The sequence below is a fragment of the Panthera onca genome, chromosome A3 (genome assembly GCF_046562875.1).
Source record: "Panthera onca isolate mPanOnc1 chromosome A3, mPanOnc1 haplotype 2, whole genome shotgun sequence".
NCBI classification, from domain to species: domain Eukaryota; kingdom Metazoa; phylum Chordata; class Mammalia; order Carnivora; family Felidae; genus Panthera; species Panthera onca.
In genome coordinates this window covers 59,108,561-59,120,675 of record NC_138341.1, presented here as the reverse complement: position 1 = coordinate 59,120,675, position 12,115 = coordinate 59,108,561, and the positions used below count along the sequence as shown (strand labels likewise).

Genomic DNA, 12,115 nt, shown 5'->3' with positions numbered 1-12,115 from the left:
TGAGAGAGAGCACATGCCCCAAATGGGGAGGTACAGTAGTGCAAAAACAGCTGGGGAGATGAAGCCTGAGAGGCAGACAAGGGCTTATCAATCCCTGAAGGATTTCAAGCTAGAGAATCCTGACCAAATCTGCAGTTAGATTACTCTGGTGGCAGTTCAGGGGATTATGAGAAGATTGGAAGGCAGAAGATTACAGAGAGCTACTACTTGATCGCTGCTTGAAAACAGGGAAGGTCCAGGTTAAGGTCATGAGAGCAAGGCTGTACAGAGATGTTTTTGACAGTATTTAGAAGGTAGAATTGATGGGACTTGGCCACTGATTGCATATGGCATTAGGGGTGAGGGAAGATTCTAGGATGATTTCTGACTTGGGATTCCATCTGAATAATAGTACCATCCACCAAAATGAAGAATATAGAAGAAACAGGTTTGGGGAGAAAGAAATAAACTCTCAATCTACATAAAACAGGAGGAGAGCTAAAAATGGAACCTTACGGAGCCTCAACATATTCATGAATAGGCAGAAGGAGAACACAAACATGATGAAAAGGTGTTATCTGGGGTCATGGAAGGCAAGTACAATGAGAATTCTGTGACAGAAGTGGTAAGCAACCATTAAGTGCTGAAAAGTCATCAAGTAACATAACAGAAATGTATGTATCAAGTAGGAAGTCCCTGGTGACCTTTGCAAGAGCAGTTCCAGAAAACTAAAGACCCAAGCCAGAACTTGGTACTGTGAGGAGTGAATGGGGAGTGAAGAAGCAGAAAAAGTCAATGTTCACTATTATTTTGGTGCATCTGACTATGAAAGAAGGTGATCATCTGACTAATAACGGAAGAGAAACAATGTTAAGGAAGAGATGTTTGTCTGTTGTTTGTTTGTTTTATGGTGTGGCTTGGGCCTGTGTCTTGGGGTATAGTAAGATTTTTGGGGGGAGTGGGAAGGCTGACAAAGTAAAGGTATCAAAAGGAATGTAGTGGGATCCAGAGTGGAAGTGGTGGTGGAACTAGTCTTGGACAAGAGGAAGGTCTCCTTTTCCATTGAATTGAGAAGGAAAGATTTATGTTCATGTAGATAAGGGGTTGGTTAGGTTGGGTGGGTAGGTGGTAAGAAGCAGATAAACTTAATGAAGTATCAATTAAAAGGGAAGATTCTCTCTTCAGAGGGCAGAGAGATAGATGATCATGTGAGTTTAAAGAGAGCAGTGGAAGTTGAAAAAGGTACTGATGAGAATGGAAAAGCTTTAATATCTCTGTAATATAATTAGGGACTTGTCTTTTAAAAATTAATCTCAGTCTACATATGTGGAAATACGGGACAATGACTGCCAAGCAAAGAAATCTGATTATATTTTGCTTTACATGAGACAGTACTTCTTGGCTTCCACGTGGGAGGATGATACTTCTAGCTCCCTCCTGAGGAAGGCATGCCCTTCAAATTCTTCTAACAGTAGTGATGGCCTTTTAATCCCCAACACATTTGCATGATGATTATAAGGATTTAGAATGGAAGCTCTAGTCTTGGAACAAAGTTTTCCTTCAAGATTACACTGACCTATTCTAAAAGTCAAACTCCAAAAATCTTAGCATATTGGCACCAGCCACTGCCACGTTTACATATGACAGCATTCTATTTTAAACTATGATCTATGTCAGCTTCTTAAATTGTAAGCTACACCTTGCATGTCAAATTTTCCAAAGGCTTGCATAACAAGCTTATGAAAAAATCTCGTAAATGCTCCCTAGTGGGGAAACTGCACATGCAACTACCTGTTTATATATGCAGTAACTTGAATTATACATGAAAATTCCACATGGATGCCCAGAATCAGCACTGTGTTAATTCAAGAAGTATATTAAAATTTTTGGATGTATTTAGTAGCAGAACCTAAGAAAAATCTGTTCTTTAAACAGGGTTTTCTTTAAAAAAAAAAAAAAAAAAAGATCTGTTAGTTGGAATCTACTGTTTCAAGGAATCTACTCTTCCTAGAAAAATTAATAATCTGTAATAAATATTAATCTTATAATGTGTTTTTTAAAATTCTGGGAAACTCCATATCTAGATCTTTTAAAGAGTCTGTAAGTCTGCAAAATTTCCCTATCCCATAAAACTTAAGAGTCATATTGAAAATAAAATTTTAATGATAAATGTCAGTTGCAGAAGTTATCACCTTTTCATTTGAATGCTTGACTTCTATTGGATAATTCTCTTCCAAGAGACCTTCTTGGGAAAAAGATGTGACAGCCAACTCATTGCCTAATTGATTTAGGAACAGTGCCCAGGGAGACAGTCCAATTAAGTTTACAAGCTGGCAATTAGCAGGAAGCCCTCTAAATCCCTACACTGAGAGCCTGTTTACTTTAGTAAGAAGGCAAATGTGCTAGAGATAGGAAGAGAAAGCTGTGCTTTTTGCAAAGCTGTTGTGAGTAGGCCCACAAGGGAGGGCTGAAGAAAAGCTAGGTATATGTGGGCAGACAGCCTTCTGTTTGACAGGTAACTGGGTAATTTAGAGAGTGTGTGTGTGTGTGTGTGTGTGTGTGTGTGTGTGTGCATGCATGTGTGTGTGTGTGTGTGTTTTAACAGACATGCAAAACATCTAACATCCACTTTAATGAGCGTTGTGTATGGAGACATACAACTGTTAAACATGTAGTTGGGCAAAGAACTGGATTATTTTATAATAAATGAGATTCTAAACATTTTTTCTTGGACAACATTAACATTATATATAAATTTAGATGCATTTTTATTATGTGGAAAGAACACAGAGCTCAAATTATACCTTTCAGGTTAATCAAGTCATTTTTAAGTAGATTTATTTCATCAGTTCAATTTCAGAGGCAAGTAGATCTATTAAAAAATAATAAACTGACATATACTTAGCAAACACTACAGTATCTTTAAAAACTTAACTTTGGGAGCACCTGGCTAGCTCAGTCACTTAAGCGTCTGACTCTTGATTTCAGCTCAGGTCATGATCTTGATGTTCATGAGATTGAGCACCGCATCAATCTCATGAACAGCTGCTGTCAGCACAGAGCCTGCTTGGTATTCTCTGTCTCCCTCTCTCTCTCTCAAAATAAATAAATACATATTTTTTAAAAAATAAAAACTTAACTCTGTATCACAGAGCCAAACCACGCATAGAGTTTAAAAATGTATTGACTTTTCTATGTTTTCAAGTTGCGATAAAATGCATTAATTAAAATCTATTTTTTAAACCTAAATCTATTTTTTAAGCCTTACACACTCCAATCTGAGAAGCAATACATACATATTATATCAAATAATTTTAATAGGGGCACCTGGGTGGCTCAGTCGGTTAAGCGTTGGACTACAGCTTAGGTCATGATCTCCCAGCTTGGGAGTTCGAGCCCTGCATTGGGCTCTGTGCCAACAGCTCTGAGCCTGGAGCCTGCTTCAGTTTCTTGTCTCCCTCTCTCTGTGTCCCTCCCCTACTCACACTCTGTCTCTCTCAAAAATGAGTAAACATAAAATCAATCAAATCAAATCAAATCATTTTAATAGAAAAATTATCACATTCCTTCAACACAAAATTTTTTAATGGGCATAGTAAATAGTTTTAAAATATTCACATATGTATTTATTTTGGAAAGTATCAAATGTGGAAGTTTAAGCTTTTCATTCATCACAATGGACAATTAGTGCAATTTCCAAATTCTTCACTATCTAATGTTCCCTAACACTTAGAAAATCATCCACAAAGCTTTCTTAAACCATATGAGGGCACCTGGCTGGCTCAGTTGGTGGAGCATGTGACTCTTGATCTCAAGGTTGTGAGTTTGAGTCCCACGTTGAGCATAGAGATTACTTGGAAAAAAAACACAGCTACATGAAATGTCTGAAAGGCAAGCCTATTTACGGGAAGACACAGAAAACCTACATTTCTAGAACGGTTTTATTCTCTTAATCATAATGTTATCATCATAAACATTTTACTTACTCACCAACTTCCTTGACTTACCAAGTTTAAACAAAAGTGCACCCAAAGGTCCTCTGTCAAACCTGAGGAAGAGGAGATCATAGATGTCCCCACTTTTAGGCTTCTGAGAAACCACCTGAGGAGCTATCCACTGCATTTGAACAAGACTGCTGGAAATATCAAAGAATTTATTGAACTGCAGAGTCTCCCTGGGTGAGCGGTCTTCAGCCAAGAGCTGGATGTTAATAGGGGATAGAGCCATATCAAAAATTTGCAGCTCCCCTTGGTTGCTGCCAACTAGTAGAATGGCGCCACTTGGGTGGCAGCTTATTAACGAAGGCAAAAGTTTAGCCTGGGCTAAGAGAGTTACTCTACGGTGAGCTTCATAAAGAATTACTGAAGAATCTTCACAGCCCAGAATCAGTTTGTCTTCAGTAACATTCCTGCAGCAGCTAATGGCCTTCGATCTTAGTGGTATTCTGGTTATTGACACACACTGGATTTTATTCCGAACACATTCATAGATGCAGCTGTCAGCCATGGGCTCTTTGTCTACACTGATGGAGTGCTCCACTGTCAACACCTGATAAGGCTGTTTATTGCCAAAGCGAACATCCAGCGGATCCCATTCTGTGCGGACACAGCTCAGAACCTGTGAGAAAAGTATCAAGTATGTTCACACAGACCTTGGTTTTTCTTCAGCTGTCACACATACGACTGCATATTAATCCAGCATCCCATTGAAGACCATCAATTATCACCTTAAACATCAGCAACATTTAAATATGTATGTGCATATATATTTGTGCATCTCTCTCTCATAGAACACATAAATATATATAGCACATATATAACACAGCTGCAGAAATTGTAACATTTTAACTTTAACACTTTGTTTTTGAAAGTCTGTAAATAACTTAATGTTCAATATATAAAAACTAATAAGGTGGGCTTTGACTAAAATAGTATGGTAGTAGAATATCTAAAAATATCAGTTTAAGTTTTAAAACAATTTATTTCTTTTAAACACCAAGAGTTTATTTCTTTTTCTTTTTTTCTTTTTTGTTAGGAGCACCTGGGTGGCTCAGTCAATTAAATGTCCAGCTCTTGGTTTCAGCTCAGGTCATTATCTCATAGTTTGTGGGTTCGAGCCCCACATCAGGCTCTGTGTTGACAGTGCTGAGCCTGCTTAGGATTCTCTCTGCCCCTGCTCGCACTTGCATGTGCGCACACTCTCTCACTCAAAATAAATAAAAACTTTAAAAAAAATCAAATAAAGTTATTAAAATATACCCTACTGACTGAAGAGCTATCTGAAAGGAAAATTTGTCAACACATTTTCTAGCTATAAGGTGCTCTGTTAGCAGATCATTTGCAAATAGGAAGTTGAAAACACCAAATGCAATTAGGTAGTCATTGCAAAATACCAAGAAAAAATACAGACTTTTTAATCCAAACTTGCATATACTAAGACATCTCTCATATTTATGCAGCTGGTTTTTCCTCCCCAAATGAACTTAGTCAGGAGATGATCAGGTCAAGATATAATGTTAAGATAAAGAAAAAGTACAGTGTATAGTTAAGGGAGAAACATTAATGACAATGCTCTGAAGAAAAAAGCACAAAGGAGAGAAAATAATCCAAAAACAGAGGACCCTGGCTGATGAGACTCATGTAAGCTAACAAGATTAATTTGATGTCTTCTATCATCTTCCATAAGGCTTGTTCAATGTTATCCTCTACAAACTTCATGATCAAGAATTCCCTTCTTTCACTGAGTTCTTGGTCTTTCTTTTTTTTTTTTATTGAGGTATAATTGACATATATTATATTACTTTCAGGTGTACAACAAAATGATTCAATGTTTGTATATATTGAAAATGATCATTATAGGAAGTCTCATAAACATCCATCATCATACACAGTTATAAACTTTTTTTCTTGTGATAAGTACTTTTAAGATTTACTGTCTTAGCAACATTGAGTTCTTGGTCTTAATCCTATCTTCAGGCACTCCTCAGATTAGGTGAATTCTGAAATCTAATAACTCTTTAAAGATTCTTAAAAAATACATGCCAGAGGTTTCAGGAACTAGTCAGTAGAATTCAAATGGGAATGGCTGTGGTAAAGGACACGGTGAAAAGTTTTAACAAAGGCATAGTGAGCAGGCAAAGAATGAGATGCAGAAGAACAGTGTAGATAATTAAGGGATGAAAAAACAAACACCAAAAAAATTTTTTTAAATGTTTATTTATTGTTGAGAGAGACAGAGACAGAGAATGAGCGGGGGAGGGGCAGAGAGAGGAGACACAGAATCTGAAGCAGGCTCCAGGCTCCGAGCTATCAGCACAGAGCCTGACATGGCGCTCAAACTCATGAGCTGTGAGATCATTACCTGAGCCGAAGTTGGATGCTCAACCGACTAAGCCACTCAGGCACCCTTAAAGACTTTTATAGTGTGTGGTGGCCTGCTTAAAGTCTGGAGATCTTTAGAAAAAGATCTCTGCTTTAATTCTAAAGTAATAGGAAGGTACAAAGAAGAAAAGCACAGAAACAGGCAGTGTGTTAGCTAAACCACAGATTATGCTATGTTCCAATGGGTCAGTTAAGAAAGACTGTGATAGCAGACCTAAGAATAGATGACCATGATTCAATGTTTTATTTTTTTGTTGTTTGCTTTCTGTTTTGTTTGTTTTTTAATGTTTATTTATTTTTGAGAGAGAGAGAGAGCATGCGCGCAAGTGAAGGAGGGGCAGAGAGAGGGAGGGAGACACAAAATCCGAAACAGGCTCCAGGCTCTGAGCTGTCAGCACAGAGCCCGGTGTGGGGCTCTAACTCAGGACTGTGAGATCATGACCTGAGACGAAGTTGGCCGCGTAACCAACTTAGACACCTGGGCACCCCATTTGCTTTTTGTTTTTTAAAGAAAACTGTGTAATAAAGAAAGAAATGACAAGAGTTTAAAAATTCAAGCCAAGAAAGAACAGAAAAGGTAAAGAAGAATCCTAAAGGTCTTGGAATTTCTAATTTCAAGGATAAACAAGCTGGTAGTTTCATTCCTAAAATGAATTGTTTCAGTCAAGTTTGAATCAGTCAGCTTTAAGGCTGAAACTTGTTGAAAAATGCACACTGAGATTATTTCATTTTTATTCTTAAAAAGGCTAAATTTGAAAAAGGTAGACAGAGCTGTTCCAAAAGTCATCAAAAAAGGAACAGTATAGAGTAGGAAAAGCATTAAATAGTTAATATAACTGATGCCCTCTCCGGAAGATATTTTAAAATTAAGAAAGCACAGAAAGCAGAAAAGCAATTATAGTGAGCTGGAGATAGGCTCAAGATTGTCATGTTTCATGTTTAGCTATAGAGGGCTGGTTCAAACTAAGTGTTTATCGGGACACCTGGCTGGCTTAGTGGGTAGAGGATTCGACTCTTGATCTCAGGGCCATGAGCTCAAGCCTCATGTTGGGTGGAGAGCTTACTTAAAAAAAAACTAAGTGTTTATTATGACCATGAGTATAGCATCCCTGATTCTGGCAAAGTGGTGATGGTGGCACTATAGTTTTTGAATCTCTCTAAATCCCTACATGAAAGAAACAGTTCAACTAAATAGCAAAACCAAAAACCTATGGATGACTAGATGAGAATTCGAGAGAGCATTGTATGTAATGACTTTATGCTCCAATAATGTAAATAAAGTACAACTATTTAAAAATGCAAAGGAGGGGCGCCCGGGTGGCTCAGTCGGTTGAGCGGCCGACTTCGGCTCAGGTCACGATCTCACGGTCCACGGGTTCGAGCCCCGCGTCGGGCTCTGGGCTGATGGCTCAGAGCCTGGAGCCTCCTTCCGATTCTGTGTTTCCCTCTCTCTCTGCCCCTCCCCCGTTCATGCTGTGTCTGAAAAATAAATAACTCTGTCTGAAAAATAAATAAACGTTAAAAAAAAATTTTTTTTTAAATGCAAAGGAAAAAATTGATAAAAACATAGGCAAAAAGTTTCTGAATATCCTCAGTAATTTATATTAGTAGTGGTAGTATTAGTAGGATTATTCTCAGACTGTTAAGTGTATACTGTGACATAAAGTAAGCAAGTAATTGTGAGATATTATAATTCATCTCCCATGTCCCTGAAAACTAGGATTTTTGTATGAAAAAGAGGAGATACAGATGTAATACAGAAGAGGTTAAATTTAAAACCCTGTATCCTGAATTTGAGTTAGAAGTAACAATGTGAACTCACTCTGAATATATATATATATATATATATATATATATATATATATATATGTATAAAATATGTAGCTCATCCTACTAAAGATACCTAGAAATAATGCCCAATCCAATAACAACACTTTATCCCTAGCTCCCAAACTTGGGCTTACAATACCATTTTCCATGAAAAGAAACCAGAGCTTATTAAAGAAATGGCTAATTCCAGATCTGAGGCAGGAAATGTTTAAGATGAGCATGAAACATACTATCATAGCAAATAGCAGGGAAGCTACCCAAGACTACTGGGGTCATGACAAAAAGAGGAACCAACTTGTAGAGGCTCCAAATATGAGACAAATTTGAGCTTTCAATAGGATAACGACTACAATTTATAAAACCCATCAAATCAAATATATTTAAATTCATAAATTATCAATGCTACTTAAAAAACAAAACTAATTGGTTATCTTCAGGGAGTGATAAGGAACCAACTCATTATCTTGAAAACTAGTAAACAAAAGAAAAGAAACAGACATTTATCCTGATTATAATACATGAATTCAACCACTAGGAAAACAAATAGGAAATGAGTAGAAGTATCTATAAAAGTATCCCAATTAATAAATGAAAAACTAGTAATTAGAATATCATCATTTGCAACCTAATGAATTAATGGATCTAGGCACTGAGCATTAGTAGCTGCTAACATCAAAGAAGAGAGACAACCAAGAGAGAACCTGACGTTACGTGCCTTCTGATGAAAAGAACACACCGCCCCACAGTCTTGCCAACACTAACTTGCAGAATTTTCAAAAGACAGAGAAACATGTTGAACCACATGATTATGCAAACAACAAAATCCACACTATGAGACACTGCAGTTTCAAAAGATAAATTTTAAGGAAAAGAAAGCAATGGAGAGGGGGATTTGTATATTAAAAGAGAAACATTAAAGTGGTTTTTTAAAAAAAAAATTATGTGTATTTATTTTTGAAGGGGGGAGGGGCAGAGAGAGAGGGGGATAGAGGATCCAAAGCAGGCTCTGTGCTGACAGCAGCGAGCCCAATGCAGGGCTTGAACTCACAAATGGCGAGATAATGACCTGAGCCAAAGACGCTCAACTGACTGAGGCACCCTGAAGTGTCTTAAATGGATAATACTAAAGTTTTAAGAGATGCATTAGGGTGATAAAAACTATATGGGTATATAAGAAAGTGATTAAAAGTCATGACAGAGGTTACTTTTGGGGAACAGGAAGGGTTGAAATCATGATAGTACATTCATAGTATTTCTGGGCACCTGGCAAAGTTCTACTTCTTGACTTGAGTGTGGTTCCAGGGGTATTTCCTTTGTAATAGCTCATTAAACTATACATTTAGTTCATGTGGTTTTCTTTATGCATGTTTTTTTTTTATAATAAAGAGATTTTTTTTTAAAAGCTACCATCCCTAGAATATAAAATCTTTGTTATGTAGTTGAAAGCTAACACAGTACATACATTTCTTTGGAAGAGACGTTTCTCAAATATTCTGGCTTTTCAGTTGAATGCATTTACAACACTTTCTGAATGTTTTTTTAATCAAATTATGCCATATTGAAAGTTCGTCTCATTTTTACTTTTTCATTAGTTGCTGCTCCTCTTAATCACTGCAAAAATAGTTTTAAGTTTTATGGGAAAAAGGTTATCTTCGTGAGGTTATATTTCCCTATCCCTGACTACAAGTTGTAAGGTTTAATAGCTATGCTTATGTGGTTTTGATTAAATTGGTAAACAAATTCAGTGACCCCTTCTGAGTAATACAGCTTGAAATTACCATCATACTCAGAAAGCATTACCTAATCCATATAGCTGAAAAGTTAAAATACCTGCTCAAATACAAAGGTAAGGGAAGAATTAGTTGTGTAGTCATCACATTTTTGACAAAGTGAATGAATTAAATAGTTCTGTGATGACTATAATAACTTTCTAAAAAGGAATACATAAAGAGTATGTGGAATTTAAATAAAAATGATTACCATGTTATATATGATAATCCACACACACACCATTAAAAGCTGTTTTAAAATGAATTTACTGATAAAAATTTCTTTGCGCACTATCTATTGTATATTTTTCAAAGAAATTTTTTTTTCCTAGACTACATAACTCTCTCTGCTCTCTGCTTCTAATTAAGATATGTGCTGTTGTTTAGAGCTCTGCAGTGTGAAATTAGACCAGGAGTTTTCTAATATCCATAAAATAAATTAAAAAATGTTCCTCCTCCGAAAGACAGATAATTCAGTCACAGAGAGCTTAGTTCTATGTTTCCTTTGTTTTCTTTTTTTTTAGCTGCTTGGTAAGCCAATTTTCTACTTAGAATCTACTGTTAAAACTCTCATTTGGTTCAGTATGTGGGCTTTATCCTTTCCATGGTCTGTTATGCAAAAATGATGTTTTTTTTTTTTTTTTTAGTTTGCTGTAAAGCAGTGACTCTTAACTTGGATGTACATGAGAATCACCTAGGGAACCTGTTAAAGAATACTGGTGCCTCCTCCCTCTCAGCAGGTTCAGATATAACTAGTCTGGGTGGGCTCCTCTGTAAAAGCTCTGCAGGTGATTGTAATGTGTTGCCAAGGCTGGGAACCACGACTCTAGGATCTTGCCACTTTCCAACTAAAAGCTTATTATTATATTTTCTGATTGAACTTAGATGGGAAATGCTTTTTAAAAATTCTATTTTTTTTACTGTTTATTCATTTATTTTTGAGAGAGAGAGAGAGTGGGAGCAGGATAAGGACAGAGAGAGACACAGAGTCCGAGGCAGGCTCTGAGCTGACAGCACAGAGCCGGATGCGGGGCGTGAACCCACAAACTGTGAGATCATGACCTGACTCAAAGTCAACGCTTAACTGACTGAGCCACCCAGGCACCCCTAAAAATTCTATTTTTTAACAGATGCAATGACTAAATTTCCTTTCTATGAGGTTGCTACTTTTTTAGTTTGAATTTTATGGAACTGATAAACTGAGGGTTGATTGGGGTGAGAGGAAGGGGAGGGTGGGTGATGGGTATTGAGGAGGGCACCTGTTGGGATGAGCACTGGGTGTTGTATGGAAACCAATTTGACAATAAATTTCATATTAAAAAATAAATAAATAAAAAGTATAGTACAAAATATTTAAAAATAAAAAAAAGTATATTGTATCTTTTATTCTGATGATTGGTTCAAGAAGTCTATTGGTGACCAGTGAAAAAAATTTAAAGACATATGTCTGAATACCGCTTTTATCGACTAGTGGTTTTTGTTCATGATAGTCTAAAAAATGTGCTACAATTAATTCATAGTTAAAAATTATGTCCTCAATGGGAAAAAAAGAAATAATTATTTCCTTAGAGATTTCGTCCAAAGACATATGCGTATGTCTTTTGCATATGGAAGTTCACACGAGGGTCTGAAAAAGAAATCTTTTTTCTTTACTAACTTTTTAAAAAGATTTACTTATTTTGGGAGCTCCTGGGTGGCTCAGTTCGTTGAGCATACGACTTCGGCTCAGGTCATGATCTCACCATTCATGAGTCTGAGCCCTGCGCTGGGCTCTGTGCTGACAGCTCAGAGCCTGGAGCCTGCTTCAGACTCTGTGTCCCCCTCTCTTTCTGCCCCTCCCCTGCTTGCGCTCTGTCTCTCTCTCTAATATAAATAAACATTAGCAAAAAAATTTAAGGGTTTACTTATTTTTGAGAAAGAGAACACAAGATCTCTCTGAAGCTGGCTTCCACTGACAGCAGCAAGCGCAATGCGGGGCTCGAACTCACAAACCATGAGATCATGACCTGAGCTGAAGTCGGGTGCTCAACTGATTGAGCTACCCAGGCACTCCCTGAAAAAGAAATCTTTGCAAATTTTTCCAAGAGTCTAAACTTTGATAGACTGAAAAGGCCAAATCCAAGTAAAAGCTACTCTTGCTTAAAAAAAGAAAAAGGA

At 37.0% G+C, this 12,115-nt stretch overlaps 1 protein-coding gene across 3 annotated transcripts in view; it reads right to left on the bottom strand.

The window, feature by feature from the left end:
* WDPCP (WD repeat containing planar cell polarity effector) overlaps nucleotides 1–12,115 on the bottom strand; it is a 377,252-nt gene that overhangs the window by 231,678 nt on the left and 133,459 nt on the right. For all 3 annotated transcript variants that reach the window (XM_060604729.3, XM_060604709.3, XM_078444546.1), the window contains one exon: nucleotides 3,987–4,596. In XM_060604729.3, coding sequence (XP_060460712.1) covers nucleotides 3,987–4,596 — 610 coding nt within the window. The remainder of the gene's footprint in view (nucleotides 1–3,986; nucleotides 4,597–12,115) is intronic.